Raw genomic sequence first — 20995 nt, 5'->3', positions numbered from 1 at the left:
GTCACAACAGCAGACCTCCCCGCACCTTCAAAACAACTCAGTCTTACGTTTCCTCTGACGGAAACGAATTGCGGGAGAGTGTCAGAAAATTTCAGGCTTTCGCGTATTACCAGCAAGCCATGCCATAATATTGTACAAGCTTCTGTTAATAAGGAGAAGAAAACGACAGTCAGTCACTCTCCATGGGTGCTGATGTTGGCGCGATATGGCACCCTGCACGGGCACTGGAATGGAGGGAGCAACAGGGACAGAAGAAAATGCAGGAATTGATCGAGCGGAAAACCGGGCTAGCACAAAGGCATCAATGGTGAGATGTGTCTGCGCCGGCTCCTCTGGTCTTTCCAGTTCCTGCGGAAACGGGAGAAAAATAAAACAGAAATGCATGAACGAACAAAACAAAATAGAGACCAGAAGAGAAACCGAGATAAAAATTGGGAATTTATGAGGTATACGGATCCCCTGCGGATCTAGCGCTGCATCAAGAGAAAGTTCGCGTCCGTAGATTTGAGCAGTCCGTGATAGCGGTGGGTGCATGCAGTCCGCTGATGGCGTCGTTATTTGCCACAGTGGACGCCATCTAGCGAATAGTGACGCTGCAAGAACAAATGTGTAGGACATTTTTCCGACCCAGCGCACTGGAACAGGACACAAGGGGGGAACGCGGACACAGCGTCCCCACAACGTCCCCCCTTTGTGTCCTATTCCAGTTCGCTGGGTCTTAAGAATCTCAAAATACCTACTAACCACAAGTCAATACTCGTTAAACGTATAGGAGCCGACTGAAAGTGAAGACCATTCCTCTGGTCAGTATGTTTAATCGCAGTTGCCTACAACCTCTCTCCTCGCTCTCTTTTTTTTTCTTTATGCTCCTTTCCTTTTTTTCTATTTAAGTCACTGAAGCTACGTGAATAGTCAAGCTTTGCTAAATTCTCGCTTCGTTTGGTAATACTTGTAATAAGAATGCCCCGGAGACTTTTGAAGATTACAGGGTATGCGAAGCTAACTTAACTCGATACTAATTAACATGACCTAACTGTGCTGAACCCTTCAGTTGCATTGTCAGGAGTACTTACAACAGTCCAACCTAAACTAATGTGCGCAACAACTCTCAAGCAAGCATAACAGATACGCCATATTAGAGTTGTTTGATGGGCAGGATTTCTTCTCTCTAACCACCACGAACGCCCGTTAAATTGGGCCGTTAGCCAGACTTCCCTTCTTCGTGCCTTCCAACAGCTCGTATATTACGTGGAGCAGCTGGGCGTAAAGTCGCGCGTAGTTTCTTTCGCGTCTAGTGAAAGGCAAGACACTCCAAATAAATAAAAAAACTATTCCCATTTATTTTATTTCATTGAGTTCCATTTTGATCTGGGCTTAAGATGTGGAAATGTCTGTCCAGAAAAAAATCCAATATAAACTGCGATGTGAATGGCACGATTTCTCGCTCTGGATGAAGGCCTGCTGGATGAAGCGTCTAGTGCTTTGGCCTGGATGAAGGCCAAAGCACTAGAAGGGTCGACCACAAGAAATTTGTGCGCGTGTTTGAAGCCTCAAAAGCGTCTGAAGCAAGAGCGAAGTAACGAGGCAGAAGGAGTGATAGTACTGCGGATAAGAAAGAGCACGGTTGATGTCGGCACGCACCGCGCCTGCGAAGTGGGGAATTATGAATTCGCACACTCAAAATCGAAAAATTCTGTTCGTGGAGGTCAAATAATGGCGTGCAATTGGTAAAATTTGGTAAACTGCAGACACAACGCAATGGACGGGACAAGGAAGGACAACAGGACGATGTTACCCTCCCTTGTCCCGTCCATTTCGCTGTCTCTGCTGTCTTTGAAAATGTACCAACCAGCCCATATTTCCGCGTTGTTGGAGGCGCTATTGGTATATTTCGAAAGCCACATTTGCTGACTTTGTTACTGTAATTAACTCACGCGTCAATTTGGCTTTCTTGGACTAAAACCGCGTTATTTGTGTGCATATTTTTGTGATCGTGTTTTATTTGTCCATGACTGTACGGGTGTTTGGACCGCCTCCCTGTGCGATACATTCTGGTCCATGAGGGCATTTGAAGCAAACAAACAAAAAAGAATTAAACAAATAAATAATTGCGCAGACAGAACAATGGTTCAGGATAAGCACTAAGGTGGGCACTTATTTGTAGAAGCAGCGCGAAATGACAGGACAGTAGAAACTAGACGCTACGAAACGTTGTTCCCCGTCTCACACTGTTTGTAGATATAAGTGACACGCACCACAAGGCCCATGTTTCTCTCTTGTAAGGATATACGGTTAGATAAGGAAAGCGGAACCCCGAATAGCGGTTGCCCTCGTTATTCCTGATTCATATATTATTACGAACTATTTGCCATGAACGAAGTTAACATTTAATCACCCCCTCCGTTTTGTGTACCTTCAGCCAGATAACCGGTGGACCAGCTCGCTCCGACCACGCGCGTGGGCGCAGCTGTTTCCAACGGCAAGCTTTTTCCTTCCGCCGGCCGTGCTACAAGAATCGATTGATCGATTGTTTCGGTGTCTCATTTCCATCGTGGTGATGACGTGTCTGATATCACAGCGGAAGCCAACGCATCTGCATTAGACCAAAGCCCCTGCTTGCAGCGCGCTACCACCGCAACGAGTTCACTATAGTCTGAACTGTTAGACAGCGAATGACGGGTGCGAGGCGTTCTCTCAGAGGTGTTTTGTACTGCCCAATTTAGTTAGTTCCCGAGCACACACCAGGTCCACGGAGCACGTGGACACACCGGTGTCCACGTGCTCCGTTATTTAGGTTGTAGTGGGACACGACAGTAACCTGCAGAGAGCGATCGGTGAACATAAGCTCCGCGCTCCATGCTAGGAATGCTTGCTTGCTTTTTAGCTGGCTGGCTAGGTTTCCCCGGTTCTTTTTCACATTTTATGCACTCCACGACTTCTCAGTAAAGATCATTTCTAGTGGCCAGTGCTAGTGATTACATCGTTAAAGGAGCGGGCAAGGGACTACGTCCCCTCCTCAGAACACATACCTCTTATGTTGACTGAGGGCAGCTAACTTTTAAGCGCTGCAAGTTGAGCCAACGTATGCACTCACCGCAGGCGCTGACAGCGATTAAAGCAAGCATTCGCGTTCCAAGAGTGGGTCACCAAACGAGAGACCAGAACTCCGGTGCTAACAACCGTAACTCCGCTTCGCAGACGGCAACTCCAAGGTGCTGGAGGACCTGGTGAGCCAGGCGAACAGCTGGTGCAACCAGGCCAAGACGCCGCTGCTGGTGCCGCTCACGTCGTGGCTCAGCCTGGCGCTGCCGCCGCAGGTGCTCTCGCTTACCCTACCCGCCACCATACGGCAGCTGGTGGCCGCACCCGACAGCCAGCACGTGTTCTGCGCCACCGAGGCGGACGACAAGCTCGTCGCCATGTACCACCTCACGTCCAAGAAGCTGGTCCGGCACATGGCGGGTGCGTATTGCGGCCCCACTCGGAAAGGCCGCCGCACGTTCGGCAGCGCGCAGATTTTTCCTAGCTTGCCTTTTTTGCTTGCGATCTCGCCTGTCTGCGTGTGCATGTTGAACGCGTGCCGAAATGTCCATTGGACGTGAAAATGAAATCAGGTTCGAGACGTACGCCTGTCTGTGCGCCCCCGCCGAGGTCCCCCTATAGACACCTGCTGTAAGCAAGTGTAGGTAGTGTCAAAAGGTAGTCTTCGGAGCCTAGAAAGTAGGTCAGCCGCTCAAAATTGGCGTCTTTAGTTCAGATCCAGCCTTTATAAAAAAGTGCCTGATCTAATCAGTGGGTTGCACACTATTCATCGCCTGCGTTTAGTTATCGCTACGGGTCGTAACACTGGACTTCGAAATAAAATGAGCCAGTTCAGGTGGATTATTATACTGCAGAATTTATGTATTTACGTCGCAAAATTTGCTATTTATTCGAGTATACTGTCTTTACACTGAGCAATTCATTACTGCTCACAAACGTGGATGTAGTTCGAGCCAAACTTTTGCAACCCGTAAGAAATACATTACACCCCGAAAATAAAAGTAAACCTTTTCGCCAAGCTCTGGACTCATTCGACGGAAAGGTGTTCTCATTGCAAAAAAGGTAAGAAGCTATATAATGGTGTTCGCGAAATTTAAGTTCTTAACTTTTAGAAGTAATTGCCGAAATTTTTGGGCATGAAAATTTCGTATTTTCAACTTATCAGCGTCAGTTCCGTGAATCACGACGATGCCTTTCGTACTACATTGAATTTCCTTGTATAGGAGCACTTAAAGCGACCAAACTTGATAGTTTAGTGCTTTGCCATGCTTCATGGACAGTGTTTAATGCATTCTTTGAGGAGCTGAAGTAGGCACAACTAAAGGGCATAAAATGCCTAACCTGTCGACTTCATCTTTCTTAAATCATTATTACAGGTGAAATTTAAGGTAACTCGTTAGCTATTACGGTTCACGACGTACCACGTTAGCTTCTATTGCCCACTTCTATTTTTTGAAAATGTGTTTAGTAAACAAAGTTTCGGGCCAAAGCAAAAATTTTACGACGGGAATTTTTTTTAACTAACTTCTCTTCAATCCGTTTAGTGAATGCAAAGAACTTAAGATTTTGCCTTTCGCGTATTTTCTACAGGCTACTGGAGAAGACGTCGAAGTCGTCTAAAAGGCACTTTCGCGTTGTCGACGCAGTGCGTGGCATCGCTGGTTTGATTCCACAACCGAGAATAAGACCGACGCTTTACCCCTCTTATACCACCCCCCACCCCGTCTGTTTATTGTTTTTTTTTTTTTTTTTTCAATTTGCATACGGTCGGTTCGCGTGCAACGGAAAAGAATAGAGAATGTAAAAAAGAGGAACGGGGGAGGGAGCTGCGTCCTGAGCTCCCAATAAGCCAGCAATACTCACACCGATCGCCTCTTCTCTTCTCGGTGAATTCCTCCTTTTTTCCCTCTCTTGCTCTAAATCATCGGGGCACTAAACGTGGGGACATCTAGCGAGATACTCTGTTTTTATCCTATTTGCGCCAACAAACTCACTCTGTCGCAGCTTAAAAAGGCATCAAGAGCGGCGGCCTGCCAGTTGGTTCCGAAAGTCACGGACCCTTGCCGGTGTGCTCGGAAACCGGCTCTCGTTAAATCACGACGTTGAGGGGCGTCCGTGTCTGCTCCGTTGTGACGCCGCCGTTCGGTCCACGGTCTCTTTCTCGTGGATACGTACGCTCCGGCTTCGCGGTCGTGTTCGGCGACGTGCACGTATCTATACGAAGCCTGTATCTATTTCAATGCGGCCCGACGATGCTTTCATCAATCGCGAACTCCTTTTTTTATCCTCACCGCGGGAACACGGGACGAACTGCAAGTGTGTGGGATTTCGCGAGTCTGGTAGATTTTCCGATCGGATATTGCTTTGCCAGATACACGGACAGGCAAGAAAAATTCTCCCGTCGACGCGTTTTGTTGCTGCCCGCTTCCTTGCACGGAAGAAATCCCATAGGCTACAAAACTGAAGAGAAGATCGATGGCGCAATTGCCATAAACACGCCTGCCGCAGCCCCTTTCCGGCCTTCCATCACTAGGCTTATGTTTATTTTTTCTTCGTGGTTTGTGTGTTTGTTTTTCTCAGTTCACTACTACCCTCTTCGATCGCTTTAAAATGGGCTAGAACTCGTGTAGAGTAGCTTGGTTCGCACACTGATTCCGCATTTGTATATTCTCACGAGCTATTTTCCTGGAAGCCTGTCCGTGTGTGTTGTTGTATCCACAGACTTCCTCACTCTGGAACATGCCCACAGCGCGCGTTCAGTTTCTGTCTTGCCTCTGCACGGATAAAAAGAAAGTTTCGGAAGAAAATATCTGCATTTGAAACATTTTGGAGACATGTATTCGAAAGGCGCCCACATATTCTGCGGAAATCTGAGTTGCGCCGCCCGCTTATTCTACTCGTCACCCTTTTTTTTTTTTACCTTCGGTGGGGAGCGTGAATGCGCCTGATAACCAGGAAACTTTTGGCTCCGGGGGTGAATTGTTTCGTCCATCAAAGATACGTTATTTTAAAGGCCGAGTTTCTTTTCGAATAAAAAGGTCATCATTTCTGATAGAGGCTCCCTTTTCTCTTTTCTGACCGAGGCCTTATTGAGAATGTACCGGGCGAGCTTTCAACGTAGCGCCGTTAGCTGTTATCTTTCCATTATAAATAAAGACAATGGCAGAAGAGATGGGAAACTTGGAGTTTTGTCCTTCCTGTTTTTCGCTTCTTGCTCGCACTGCTTGCAAGCTAGGATCGCTGCTCAAGGCTCGTTTGAATTAAAGTGCACCGGTTCCCCCAGGACGTTTCGCATGCACCTGATTAACAGTCCACACCTTCAGCAAATGACACAATCTTAGTACTTATTATGCATTTTATAGACGGTTGGATCTGGCAACAGTCTCGACGTGTATTGCGTACTTGCCACGCAAATCACACGTTTCAAAGACTCTGCCTCATGTTTTACTCAGTGCAGTCACATCAGCCGTGATAAGCGCAGAATTGGCCGCTTTTTGGTCGCATGCGCACCGTTCTTGCGTCCAGTGCACATTTGCCATATGCAGTGGGTACGTCGTAGCTATAACCGCGGTTGATAGAACCAAACGATGAAAATACCTTACACTGTCGTAGCCATTTAGCAACGCTATTCCTTTATTACCTTTTACATAAGTTCCAATGATTGGAGATGGAAATAAAATGTTAAGCCCCTTTTCCGAACCGTCATGGCAACGGCAAAAGTGCGGTGGAACATAACGTGCGCCACGATTCACAAGCGGCGCCAAAATAAACCTTTATTTATTAATTTGGTCGTCTGAGCGATGCGGACATCGAGGGACGTATAGGCCAGCGCGAGGCGGGGCATTATACCCGCGCAGTGCAGGAGGGAGTCACTTGATGCTCCTTCTATCTTCTGGGGCCTCACCTCTTAGATCTAAGGCCAGTTGGCTCTTGCGGGTTAGACCCACAAATTTGTTTAAGACTTGGACATGACAATGAGTAAGTTCGAGCCGAAACTTGCTATTTGGGAGTTGTCATATAGCGCATAGCATTCAGAGTTGAGTCATGTTGGTCGCGCTCTTGTTGACCGAACCTGGGTGCTTTGAATCAGCCGAGCGCAGTTGTATATTTTGTTTTGTTGGGTTTCGCACCGCTCGCGAACGCTTTTGCTCGCTTTTGCTCGGCCTAAATCCCACCTTTGTTCACGCCGTTTTTTGACCCGCGGTTTTTACTGATCTTCGTAAAAACCAACCTGACGTAAGCCTTCAATTAAAAGAGCGCTGTATCTCGGTTTATCTACTTTCGTTTTACCAAGCCCAAGAGTGCTTGTGCGCTAAGTAATGACATGCATGAACCATAGCAGCAGTGGCAGTAGTTCGGAATGGTTTCGCCTATGTGCACTATACTTCGTCTTCAAGCTCGCTATTACTGAAGGCACACAGATTGCGCTAGTGGTTTTGGGGATCGAGAAAAAGCATGAGGCTCAAAAGGCCCGGAGGAAAGTTTGGCTCGAAACTCCTAAAACCCCGGGTAACTGGCCAAAGAATGCTGCTCATCAAACTATCTTGCAGCTTCCGAGTAACTCGGCGCTCACATGCAGGCCACAAGGCCAGCATCACCTGCCTACACATGTCTCCCTCTGGACGTCATCTGCTCAGCGGCTCCGAGGACACGGACGTTCTTGTTTGGGACCCGGCCACCGGCGAACTCCAAAGGAGACTAAGGTACGACTGGTTACTTGGTGGCCATGCTACCTGTAACGGCCAGTAAGGGACACGACTTGGCTTCCCTTCTTGTTTCAAGGGACGTAGGTTGACCGAAAGGTGACGCAAGCAGTACATGCATGGCCTGCCTCACACGCACGAAATATCTGCGCTGGCTTCCTGCATGTGTATCCGATGTTAAGATGATATCGTTGCTGCTGCTATGCTTGGCCAAAGTACCGGACCAAACACGTGAAAAACGAAGCTACAGAGCAGAAGATAATCCCTCGGGTCCAGAAGCAAAGGCACGAAAAAAAAAATGTCGAAGTTAAAGAGCTCGACACAAGTCGGGACTGGCTAAAATCTAATGAGCTTTGCGCGTGTTCTCCCCGGGTTCTCCCCAAAGTTTTCGCCTCGTTCTGCAACCCGACTGCGTTCAGTGAAACAGCCAGGTCGCACCGAGTGGGCGCCTTTGTACCTTCACCTAAATCGTACTAGTGTGACTGAAGCAGTGAAAGCGGGCGTCTTTTGTGCATCCAACACGGTGGGAATCAGCGACTAAGGCGTGGAGTTGCTGGGCACGAGATTTAGGAATCGATTCCCACTCGCGCGGCTGTTTGGCGAAAAACAAAAGTATCGGTCTGTACAAGCTTGCGCTTTAGTAACCCTATGGGGTCTAAATTATCAGCAGCATTCCGCTACGGCGAGCTTCTTAGCCTATATGTAGCCCTCAGCGCGTTAAACCCCAAATACAACTATTCGTAGCGTGTGCTGTAGGGCCCAAGATGGTTGCATTCGTGGTATATGGCGTTTCGCAGAACATCATGGTGTATGTACCGGTTGCGCATTCACATTTCATATCCCACATGGCGAAATGCAAAATTGCGCCATCTAGGTACACGTTCTACAAATATCTTCGTGCTTTTTATAGTGCTTTTCATTCGGCCGGCAGGTCACGTACGGACCACACCTTAAAAAAGGCTAATAAAAATACTTGAAAAAAAAAAAAACCTTACGAAACAATCAGTGATATCAAAGATTGTATAAATTAATCAATTTCAATCTACCAATACTTGCACTAAATGATGTATTCAACTTTCACTCAAATTCGCAGGTCTCCTGCGTAGCCGTCCCTTATTTCGACTTGTCTGTGCGTGTTGCATGTTTTGTAAAAAGGGGTACGGAATGGGTGGGTGTTTGTATGGGCACGCTTCAGGAAGTGGAGGGGGATGGTCCTTGTGGTTTGGGCTCAAAAAGCTTTATGCTGAAAATAATATAGAAAGGAGGAAATGGCTAATGGCCGCTGTCTCCTGATATGACCGTAATTTTAAGATAAAGGTCTTAGTCCTCGATCTCGGAGGAGCTGTTTAAACATATGGAAATGGCCCTTTCTAAGTCAGTTATTCAGTTTTGGGGAGAGAAAATCTGTGGTATGTAAATGAAAATATTCGTTCATAACTTCCTTCTTATCTTTCAACGTCAGGCTTCTCCGGGTGCTGTAATTATCGGCTAATATAGGTCGTCACTGATTACGCCGTAGTTCTTTTCTTTTCTCTCCCATCTTCTTTTCTCTTATATAAACTTTCTCTTGCTGCGACGTCCCGGGATATACTCATCACCTTGCATAGGAACGACCAAACACCTTCAATGTTCCGCTCCCCCAGAGCAGTGGGAGAGCGGGCTCGCCAGCTCGCCGCTTGAGAACCAAGAATACCTGGTCATTTGGGCTCGAGCAGCGACGGTAGCCCAAGGCTCTCTAATATGAGATGATTCCACCCACTTTTTTTTTAACAGCAGAACTTTTTAGGCCGACAGAAATCCGTCCAGCATAGACAGAAAACCTCGAGCGCACGTGAGCGCGTGCCTCGCAGCGACGGCCCGCGTCGTTCAGGCTTGCACGTGGGCTTACGCCAAACGAGGAGGTCCCGCCTTCGTCGTCGTCGCCGTGTAGCGACCGGCGCACCACGGGTCTGCCGCGCCGAAGACGATGACGACGAATTTGCCAAGCCATCCGCAATGGAGACGGCAACCCATAGAGTTTCATATTAATATATACTGGATGGAAATCTGTCGCTGCAGTCGCGGGCCGCCGTGGGCGGTGCCATTGCCGCTAGCGACGTTCCTCTCCTACTTGGCTTAGCTAGCCATATGGCTTCTTTTTTGTCTGGAAGCCAAAATCAACAAAAACGAGTGGCAGTTTTTTTTTTTTAAATGCAGAGCATTTCAGTAACTCACGATGTCACCCGCGTTGACGTCCGTAGTCCGCACCGCACCCCTCCTTACTATATAAAAAAAAATACTATCCGGCGCCCGGTTTCGATCCCTCGACCCTGCGGGCGGAACGCAATGTACATGGTGCTCTTCCCACTGCTTCACAAAGCCGACACAGAATGGGACGCTACGAACGCGCCTTATATCGTTGACTCATTCAAATTACTGCTGACGAGCGCTCTCTCGTCAGCAGTTTCCACAAGTGCAACAACATTAACGCAACGCAAACTACTTAACGTCGTGCGCCCCCGGAAATGCTCTGCATTTGATCGTGCCCCTCGCGAGGGGGATGTTTCACTGCGTCTTCTCTCGGTCGCGGGACCCGTGACGCCATCTGGCGGAGGCGCGGCACAACTCGTAGCACTTTCTTTGAAAAAGCGCCTCGAAAGCGCGGCAAATATGAAATAGGGATGACGCGCTTTTGTTCATCGAGCATCACTGACAAATTAATCTTTCTGGCGGTTCAATTTTATAATAACAAAACAAAATTGATGACCCTTCTGCAGTAATATTGTTGCTTTTTTGCAGTCAGAGCCAACTTTTCAGCCTTTTCATGAGCCATGTCAAGGACAAGTGGAACGTGCCTGACCGGTACATGACGGAACGCTCGCCGAAGCGCGGCTCCACCTAGACAGCGGCGCCAGATTTCCCCTCCCTGTTCTGTGATTTCCCTCTAGTGTATATTGGTATGAAACTCTATGCGGCAACCGTCTCCATTGTCTCCACCTTCTTCACAATCCACACATGGAGACGGCCAGCGGACCAGGTGACGAAGTGGAGGTCCACCAAGGCGAGGACCCGCTCAAGAGGATTTGCCCTACGCGGCTGTGCCGGCGGGAGACGACGACTAAAGGGATGACGACGATTGCCACTGAATAAATCACTGTACATACTTAATGGTATTTGCCTTACAGTGCCGTCCTAAACGGCTTTGCACTTCTGGGGTCCGGCTGCTCCCTGTCTCCTAGAATCCGCTGTCAGTGTGGGGAGAAGCTTGGTCGACCCCCAGCTCTGCTGTTTGTCCAGCCTTGCACCAATAGTGCGAGCTGCGCCAGTTTTTTTCTGTTATATCGACTTCCATAAGCGTTTTAAGTGCGAATGCACTTTATAAGCGACCCTGAATTCCGTTGACCGCCGTCCGTCCACATAGCAACAGCTGCGGGTGCGCGCGCTCCTCGTCTTCCTTGGCAACGGGGGGAGATGGGCGACATGGCACATACCCACGTGGGGGATTGGCCAGGAATCTCCTCGTCTTCCTTGGCAACGGGGGGAGATGGGCGCGCGCTGCCTGGCCGCTGACATGGCACATACCCACGTGGGGGATTGGCCAGGAATCGGGCGTGAGAAGGGCTAATGCACCCGCTTAAAGGAGTACTGACACGAAATTTCAAAGCTGAGATCCGCTGTAGCAATCAAGTACAACGACAACACAAATAGGTGTCTGTGCATAGCACATACCCACGTGGGGGATTGGCCAGGAATCGGGCGTGAGAAGGGCTAATGCACCCGCTTAAAGGAGTACTGACACGAAATTTTAAAGCTGAGATCCGCTCTAGCAATCAAGTACAACGACAACACAAATAGGTGTCTGTGAATAAATGCATCTTTCTTTCTTTGTAGTTGTGTGTGTGTGTGTGTGTGTGTGATCTCTCTTTCGCGAACATTACCGAACCGCGCAAATTCAACTCCTGCATTCGCACTTTCACATTCTTCCCCTTGGGGAAATGCGGGGAAATTTTTTCCTCCGCCCCCTCCTCCTCTGCCAGCTCTAAGAGCAGCGTAGTAGTCCTTTTAGCCCTCCCCAATTGTCCCTTGTGAGTACGCGCCAAACTGCTTGAGGGCATCGTCTTCGTCGTCGTCATCGTCGTCATCTCCGATGACGACGATGACGACATGCATGGAATTTAGACATGCATGGATCTCCGATGTCTGGCGTCTCGCCAAAATACTTCCTGTACTTAAGAGTGCTGGTCATGTCTTCATGGAAAATGTCAGGCCTATCGCGTTCACATCGAACGTGGTTAAATTAATCGAGCGGATCTTGCAGCAGCGCATAATGCAATTGGTGTCCAGTTCTAGAATCTTTAGCCCAAGACAAATTGGTTTCCGCCCTGGGTGTTCGATTTGGAGTGCGCATGTGGACCTGGAAAGCCGGATTAAACAAGCCCGTCGCACTAACCAGTTTGCAGCTCTAGTGACCCTAAAGGTAGCAAAAGCTTTTGATAGCGTGGAATAACCTGTGTTGTTGTCCTGGTTACAAGTCTTAAACTTTCCAAGGTACATTATAGCTTGCATTTGCGAATTTCTGAGAGACAGGCAGTTCAGTTGTGTAAAATTTAATCTTACTTCCTCGCAGCGGCCACAGTCTAGGTGTGCACCGCAAGGGGCGGTACTTTCCCCTGTTGTTTTTAACATCCTTGTAAGCGCTATTCCGGTGGTTTCTGGTGTCTCTAGATATGTCTATGCGGACGATATTGCTTTTTTTGCATAAGCACCTGACATTCAAACACTTTACGCATTAATGCAGTCATATCTGAACATTATTGCCCCCTGTTTGGACAGTATTTGTCTTTCTGTGAATGTCAACAAATGTTCCTTATTAGTTTTTCCGATCTCAACCTCTGTTAACATTACTCTCAGTTACCGACAGTGCATAATTCCTCAGGTTCCTTCTTTAAAGTATCTTGGGATAATATAGACCAGTGAGCTTGACTGGACCCCACATATAGCCCTCATAGAGGCCAAAGGTGCACGTGCTGTTTGGATGTTGAGGCGTCTCAGTCATAGAAAAAAGGGTATGCGCAGAGAGACCCTCCTTATGATATACAGAATGTACGTTCGCCCCATTTTAGAATTAGGGTGTGTGCTATTCGCTGGGTCCGCGGCGTAGAAGCTACATCGTCTGGTTCTTCTGGAACGCCAGGCTCTTCGCTGCTGTTTAGGGTTACCTTAAGAATGCAGCTAATACAGTAGTTTACTTGGAAGCGCGCGTTCCACCTCTGCCAAATAGGTTTCGGATACTTACTGTGGAAACTTTTCTGAGAGCTTATAGCTCTGGGGTGAACAGGGAGCAGTTTATCTTTATTGCTGAACCAGCTTCGTTTCTGGTGCACCAATGGACCAGATCCTTATGTCCGCAAAGCACTTTGGTACAGAGCTTCCTTTCTCCATTGGGTGTAGCAATAAATCAGGTTATTCCATATCTTGACCGGAGTTCTCCTTTATATATCAATTTCCGGAACATTTTTCCCAAAAATGCTAAACTGTTACCAGCCCGACTGCTCAGTCGTCTTCTCCAAGATTATTTGGCCTCCATGCAGCGAGGTGCTGTAATATATACAGATGCCTCTCAACGAAAAGGAAAATCCGGTATAGGCATATTTTCCCTTTCCCTTCACTGGTCTTTTTCGGTTCGTCTGGTTGATTTGATCCCCATATTCTTCGCGAAATTCCTGGCAATTGTCCTGGCACTACCAAAGATGGAGGCATCAATTAGATCTCCAATCATAATTTCAGATTCTTTTTCTGTATGTTTAGCCCTTTCTTCCCCTAAAGACACTCCCCTTCTGAGGACGTTTCGGTCACTCCTGCCACCTCACCTCGCTGAAATTAACCTTCTTTGGGTTCCTGGTCATGCGGCGATCACACTCAACGATACCGCCGACTGTCTAACAAGGATCGCACTTTCTGGGCCTGTTGTAGACGTCGTTGAGTCAACACCTTGAATAACTGCTGCTAGGTACCGTAGGATGCTGAAACTCCAAGAACAGCAAGAATCAGTTTTATTGTCATTAAGAAATTTTAATCATCTGAAATTCTCATGGAAGCCTGAATGGTGCCCTTCGCGCAACTTAGAGGTGATTATTACAGCCTTACGTCGTTGAGTACCCCAGTTAAATAGGTACTTACACAGGTCTCGTCCGGCGCCAACAGCTCTGTGCAGCTATTGTAACGAAGACGAGTCTGTAGAACACTACCTCTTCACATGTCGACGTTTTTCACGCCTCAGACGTCAGTCCCTGGAGGTGCCGCTTTGCAGTTTGGGGATATACCTAACAGGGCCGGCTCTACTATCATTCGGGGCATCCGAAACGGGTTTCTGCTGCCGGGATGTATGCTCTGCCCTCCTGCGCTTCATTGAAAATTCCAATAGATTCACTTTATGATTGCGATTCGTCACCCTCGCCTTGATTTTTCAGTTTTTTTTTCTGTCGTTTATGGAAGCAAAACTCTTTCCAACCGGTATAAATTATCTTTCTAAGCGTCTCATAATTAGATAAGAATTCCATTTAGTTTAACCGTCCTCTGTTGATTGGCCGATGCCCTGATTGGGTATGTGCTATATCTAAAGGCGCAACAACAACAACAACAAATGTGAAGATGGGGAACAATGCCAACTGAAGCGATCTTTCTTTGTTCCGGTCTAACCCCATTTGAGGTTAAAACTGCCATGTCGGCCTTCAGCTGGGAAGGGATAAGGGGAGAGGGGAGATTTTGACGTCGTGCCAGGAGCCGCATAATTTTGCCTCGCGGGTCGCAGGTTGCCGACCCCTGGTGTAAAATGTCCTTACGCTGGGCACACCTCTTTATGCTCTGTCCTTACCTTTCTCCTTCTTTTTCTGTTTTCATCGTTCAAGACTTGCGTGACTTGTGCAAGCTCCGCCATCTTTTTTTTTTCTTTTTTTTTTACTGGGGGAATAGAACACCTACGTGACGACGGCGATATCAGAAGACAGCTGCCAGTAGCCATCTCCTCTCTCTGTTTTAACTTTCAATGCTGCGATAAGAGTCACATGTTTACTTGTAAGCCTGTACTAGACGGTTTCCACCTGATGACTCGCGCTTGGATGCGCGAGCGCTGCCGCTAGACGCACAGCGTTCGCTTGACTGGCCGCAACTTGTGGAGGCCTTGCTCACCTTCTCTGCGCAGCCATCACGTAGCCGGAGTACTGTGCGTGACGTGCACAAACACCGAGGATCTGGTGCTCAGCGGCTCCGAAATCGGGGTGGTGGTGGTGGCTCGCCTGGACACGGGCCAGTTGGTCCAGCGGCTCGAGAACCATCGAGGCGTCGTCAGTGCTGTGGCCGTCAACCGCGGGGACGACATATTCGCAACCGGTGCGCCTCCCTTCCTGCACCCGTTTTCTTAACAGCTGCCATTCGGTTGCTAATGTTCGTGTCATGAGCTACGACTCTGGCCGTGTCATCGCAATACAGGCACCTCAGTGCTTGAATTCTGGCCCCATTCGCCTGAAAGTTTTGTGGGGACTTCTTGACATACACTGAAATTTTATGTTACTTTAATCAGAACTACTTCCGAAAAATTTACAGGAGACCTCCAGCGAGAGCTGTTGACGTGCCGCTAATGGCGATTAAGGACGCTGTTTCATACGATGTGTCGGAAAGTCGCTACTTTGAAACACGCGGGCACTTGGGCATTTGTCTCGGACAGATAACTGATAACTGTATTGATATACTAGTAAGATATTGGTGCTTCCATTTTTCGCTAATCTCCTGTGTGGATATGTCATTCGACCTGTGTGCGTGGGAATGGGTTCAAAGCAGCAACGGTCACATACAGACGGCAACACATTTGTCTGTAACACTCAAGCGCCGTGCCGGAGGCTGCACGAATGACGCCTATCGGTGACACCCATTTCGAAATAGCTTGCAACTGCGCGTGCGCGGCCACCCTGACACGAAGAGCATGTTTTTGTTCGCATTTTTGGCCGCCGCTGCTACAGGGGATGCTTGGGCTGCCAGAAGCGCTGTTGGCGGCCCAGGCCGCGAGGCGCACGCAGAATGGGTGTTGCTCAGCACGCGCTACTGCTGCGCCATCATTAGTCTGCTGCGTCTTCGCTCGGAAAAAAACTCCCGCGTCATCGTTCTTTCAAACTGCACGTGTAATCGCGCGTTGCGCGCTGCCAATTTATGCGCCGGTATTGGCAGCCGCACGACGGCGCCGACGGTTGGATTTCCTACAGCTTCTTTTATTGTTCAAGTGGCTATGCTTTGAGGTCAACACACCGAACATAGCATGCGCGGAGGTTTGTTCACAATAATGTTGTGCATTTTCTCGCATGTAGGGAAAAGAGCTGCTGTAGCACAACATTGCTAATAATATACACTTATTATATCCCAACATTATTGGATATAATTATAACGTTAAGATAACAGGAAAGCCCTTTATGCTCTGTCATTCATTCGTCCTTCAAAGTCCTTGAGCGAAAGCCAGCAGTAAACACCCGAGGTACAAATAAGCCCCTAGATGCCTCCAGGGAGTTAACGGCTGTTAGAGAGAACAAAAGCATGAGTGGGCATGTGCGAATGAAACTGCGAATATAGAAGGATGACAAGGCAAAGTAATTGTCAAAGTGAAATAATACAAAAAAAGTGAATTAGAAGTACACACCAAATTAACAGGAATCAATGCGAAGTAAAATGAACCAAAGTAAATAAATGAATGACTTAGTGAAAGAGTAAGATCAAGGTGAATAAACATGAATGAAAATTATACTGAATTCACAGCGTATTAAGATGTGACCTAACAAATTAAGACGAAAAACAAAGCCAATTAAAAGGAATCAATGGAATTGTGAGGAATCAAAGTTACACAAAGTAAATAAATAAGTTGTATAAAAGTGAATTAATGAAACGAACGGGAATTAAGATGAATCAGCGTAAATTACGACAGAAGACAACTGAAATTTGTGGTGAGAAATCAATACGAATCAAGCGGAATGAAAGTGAATTAATTTAAATAATAGTGAATTAACGCCGTCGCTCGATGAATACGGCATATCAAAAAATTAAAACAAATCAAACCGAATCAACAGGATTCTCAAGTGAATTAGGAAGGAGGACAATTCAAATGAAGGTGAATAAGATTTAAATTAAAAAGAATCAAATAAACTGTATTTATTTATTTATTTATTTATACATACTGTAAGCCTAATTAAAGGCTCATACAGGAGTGGTACATTGCAAATATAAAAAAAATATGACACTTTGAAATACACATTGATACAGGTAATTCAGGACAGACAATAAAGACAGGGCAGATTCTCAATTTCACATGTTCACAGATTTTCAATGACACTCATAATTACACAGTGACTCGATTTTTGCAACGAAGTTATCTACAAGTGTTATCTACGAAGTTATCTATGGTTAAGTGAATGAATTGAAATGGGAATCTACCAAATGAATCTAAATTAAATTAGGAGTGAAGACACAGTGAATTAAAAATAATCAACGCAATTTAAGAGCAATTAAGTGGCTGAGTGACTTGATAAGTGAATTAAGATGGTTAAATGTGAAATAGCCGCAACCAAAGTGAATTAAGATGGCCCAGAGTGAAGTGCCAAAGAAGACAAAGAAAATTGGAGGAATCAATGTGAATTAAGAGGGATGGAGGTGCATTATCGTAAATAAAAGAGAAATAAGCAGATCATTCGATCGAATAAGATATATAAAAGTGAATTAAGATTAATCAAACTGAATAAACAAGATGGATCCGAGTAAATTGGGATTGACGACAAAATAAATTAAGGGGAATCAATTTAAGTTAGAGAGGAGGAGTTATTAATTTAAGGGCACGACAACGAAATTATGCCGTCACTTAGGTAATTAGGCCCCTTAACTAAGACATCTGCCATCGACCATATTTTTGTTCAGTCATGCAATTTTAATCACTGAATCGTCCCCTGTAATTGCTAAGTAATTCGTCTTAATTCCTTAGTCATCAACAGTCGAACCTCGGTATAACGAAATAGTATCAGGGCACAAAATAAGTTCGTTATATCGGATATTCGTTGTAACAGCAGAGGTAACAATCGGCTCATACAAATCGGCAATCGGGCTCACCGCTAAACACCTAGGTACAAAAGCGCATTATTCTAGGCTTCCAACCCACTATAAACGAGGTAATCCTTACCTGCCTCCTTGTGGCAATGCAAACTAAATGAACGGGAACATGAGTATGAGAAATCACAATAGAACAAAGTTCGTTTGACAACACAGGCCTGCGTTCTGATTAATTTGAAAAAGAACGTGATCTTCGTCTGGTGGCTTTTCACCGCACTTAGCGGGATGAAGTTTTTCAGCGTTCACTAACGGAAGGGACTTTTCCACTTCTGCAGTTTTGGACGTCAAGAGCTTTTCCAAGTAGCTTCTCAGCCTCCTTTCGAGTTTTGAGGCTCGCCGGAACAGAATATTTTTTTTTGTTACAGCCGATATTGTGCGGCTCTTTTGGTTTCGTTATAAAAAGAATAAGTATCTTTGAAATGAAGTGCGGCCAACTAAAGTTTGCATTTGGTTCACTATAGCCGATAATTCACTATATCAGTGTTCGTTATAACGAGGTTCAGCTTTAATTCAGTTTAACCTGCTCATCACCCAGTTCAATCCCTGTCATCCACCTGAAATTGCTTTGGTTCACATTCATTCACTTTATTTCTCTAGTTGTTTTTAACTTGTTTTATTCAGCTCTGATTCGTCGAGATTCCCTTTGATATACACTTATTTCCTTAATATTCTGCTTCAGTTCACTTTGATCCCTTTTACTTCGCATTGATTCCACTTAATTTGCTTTGTCTTTCTAATACCTTGAATCCATCTTAATTCACTGTTAGCTTTTTTATTCGCTTCGATTCATCCTAATTCACTTTGATATCCCCTAAATAGACTTGGTCAAGCAATTCAATTTACTTTGATGCCTCATACATTACAGTGACTCCTCTTAATTCTTGTCGATTCCCTTTAATTTCTTGTGCACACCAACTGGCCCGACACCGAGCGGTAGCGCTGTACCGAATTTCCGCCCCCTCCCCGTTTCCGCCGGCAGCCTCGTCGGACTGCAGCGTGTGCATCTGGTGCCTGGAGTCGTTCACGCTGCTCAACACGCTGTCGCTGCCGGCGGCCGTGGAGCGCATGAGCATCTCGGGGGACAGCACCTTCCTGCTGCTGGGCTGCGCCGACCAGTGCGTGCGGGTGCGCTCGCTCACCACGGGCTCGGACGTGCACTGCCTGCAGGGCTACGCGGGCCGCGTGAGCGCGCTGGCCTTCGCGCGCGACAACTGCCGCTGCGTGCTGGGCACGCGCGACGGCAAGGCGTTCGTCTTCGACGTCCACTCGGCGCGCCTCGTGCAGACGCTGGCCGCGCACCCGGACGCCGCCGTGACCGCCATCCAGGTGGGTGCGTGTGGTGCGGCCACTGCCTGCACCGCCACCGCTTTTCGCCTGGAGCCGCCACGAGGCGGGTAACAACGGGGCACAGGCTGCTCGGAATACGGTCACGCACTAGATAGCACTCCTAGGGTTTGTGTAACCAAACTTGTTTGTGGATGCGCGGCCAATCGTTCACAAAGTTTTGGTTGAGCATGGCCGATACACTACTAACGGCATCCTCTTCTCGCGCCCAGCGGTCCGGTCGCGCCATGCGAATATGACGACCGCCGTTAACAAATTGTTTTAACAAGAAAGGGTATTATTTCGGGATACACAAATATTTGAGTGACGTCATATCCGTCACGGAAGTGATGACAGTACAACGAAGCAAGCGGCCTGTAAAGGATGCAACCCTGCTCACAGAGTCTTCTTGCGGAGAAGCAACCTTTATTTAGAACCAAAGAGTACGTTATACTTACGGTTGTTCGTTTTCGGGGTTTATATTTTAACACGACAGTGTTATATGCCGGGATATACCAAGATTTCACTGACGTCATATCCGTCACGGAAAGGATGCCAGTACACCTTTGCCGAAGTGACCCGCCAGCAGGACGTCGCTCGCCAAGCACATCCACAAGACAGCCGCCGACCCGCAGATCATGCCCAGCTGCAGATTTCGCTTTCGTGTTTTACCGATTCCTATAAAAGAGGAATCAACCGTAATATTTTTTAGAATGAAATGTTTCGGAATCTCACCCATAGATTGTTTGATATGCTTGTAATCGATGTAATGGCCCGAAGCAGCAAACGCACGAACAAAAGAACGGATGCACGCAACGAACGCAGGAATGGCGACTCGGCCTGTTAGGGGCTCAAACAAGGTCGGATGTTTTCACATCTGCAAATGGATGTCGCTCGCGAGGGCTTGGTCTCATAAGCAACTGACAACTTGCTCTTCTGTGGCTACTGTGGGATAGAGCCAGCCCTGTGTGATTGTCGGGATTCTCAACGTGACCCTGGGTCCACACTGGGCATGAGGAGATGGAGGCACAGACACATGGAAGTTTTTACATGGAATTTAATAGGATCAACTGGCTCGATCTCGCTTACGGCTCGGCGTCGCTGGGCTACTTCGGCGTGATGCGCCACGGGCTTCTACGAAGGGACTGACGTTCGCCGCGGTGGCTCGGGCTCGAACGAAGAGGTGGCGTACGCAGCGATGGCTTATCCGGCTCGGGCTGAAACGATAGCTGGACGTCGGTTGGCTAAGTGTGGAGACAGGTGACCAGACGTCGCACTCGATCGATGGCTAGACTCCGGAGTCCTAAGCTCCCCTGCCTTAGGCCTACCGCTTCTTGCGTCTCGTCTTGTCCGCTCCCCCAGATGGCTCTCCCGTCAGACGTCGCACCCGAGTGACGGCTAGACTCCGGGGCCCGAAGCCCACCCCCCCCCCCCCCCCCGGTCTTCACGCTAACGCATCTCGCAACCCGTCTCGTCCGCCCCCGGATCTGACTGCCCCTCGGTCTGACTGCCTGGATCTGGCTAGCGTCACTAAATAAGCCTTTATTTAGTGACGCTAGATCTGGCTGTCCTCGCCCTCCGGTCGGCCTCCTCTTTTAATACCTTTCGTCGTTCTTCCACTCCTCCTCCCACGCCGTCAATGACCACTGTCCACTCGTGTCTGGCGGGAGCATAATGAGCCACTTAGCTTGTCACAAAAGGAGTTCTTCTTATCGGGGGGGGGTCTCCAAGACGGTAGCAAGGTGCCCTTTGCACTGTGACTCATTGGCGCTTCCCAACGCACTCACCTCCCCGCCGCCTCTCGAAATTCC

At 47.7% G+C, this 20995-nt stretch overlaps 1 protein-coding gene across 1 annotated transcript in view; it reads left to right on the top strand.

The window, feature by feature from the left end:
- Positions 1-20995, top strand: part of LOC144151773 (protein qui-1) — a 733079-nt gene that overhangs the window by 685762 nt on the left and 26322 nt on the right. The window contains 4 exon segments of the mRNA XM_077682912.1: positions 3199-3462; positions 7622-7745; positions 14926-15113; positions 18841-19187. Of these exon segments, the coding sequence (XP_077539038.1) occupies positions 3199-3462; positions 7622-7745; positions 14926-15113; positions 18841-19187 (923 nt within the window).

The sequence above is a fragment of the Haemaphysalis longicornis genome, unplaced genomic scaffold, assembly GCF_048455015.1.
Source record: "Haemaphysalis longicornis isolate Haplotype H1 unplaced genomic scaffold, Haemaphysalis longicornis Haplotype H1 scaffold_1, whole genome shotgun sequence".
Lineage (NCBI taxonomy): Eukaryota > Metazoa > Arthropoda > Arachnida > Ixodida > Ixodidae > Haemaphysalis > Haemaphysalis longicornis.
Note: the sequence above shows the minus strand (reverse complement) of the source record. Positions and strands in the feature narration are given on the sequence as shown.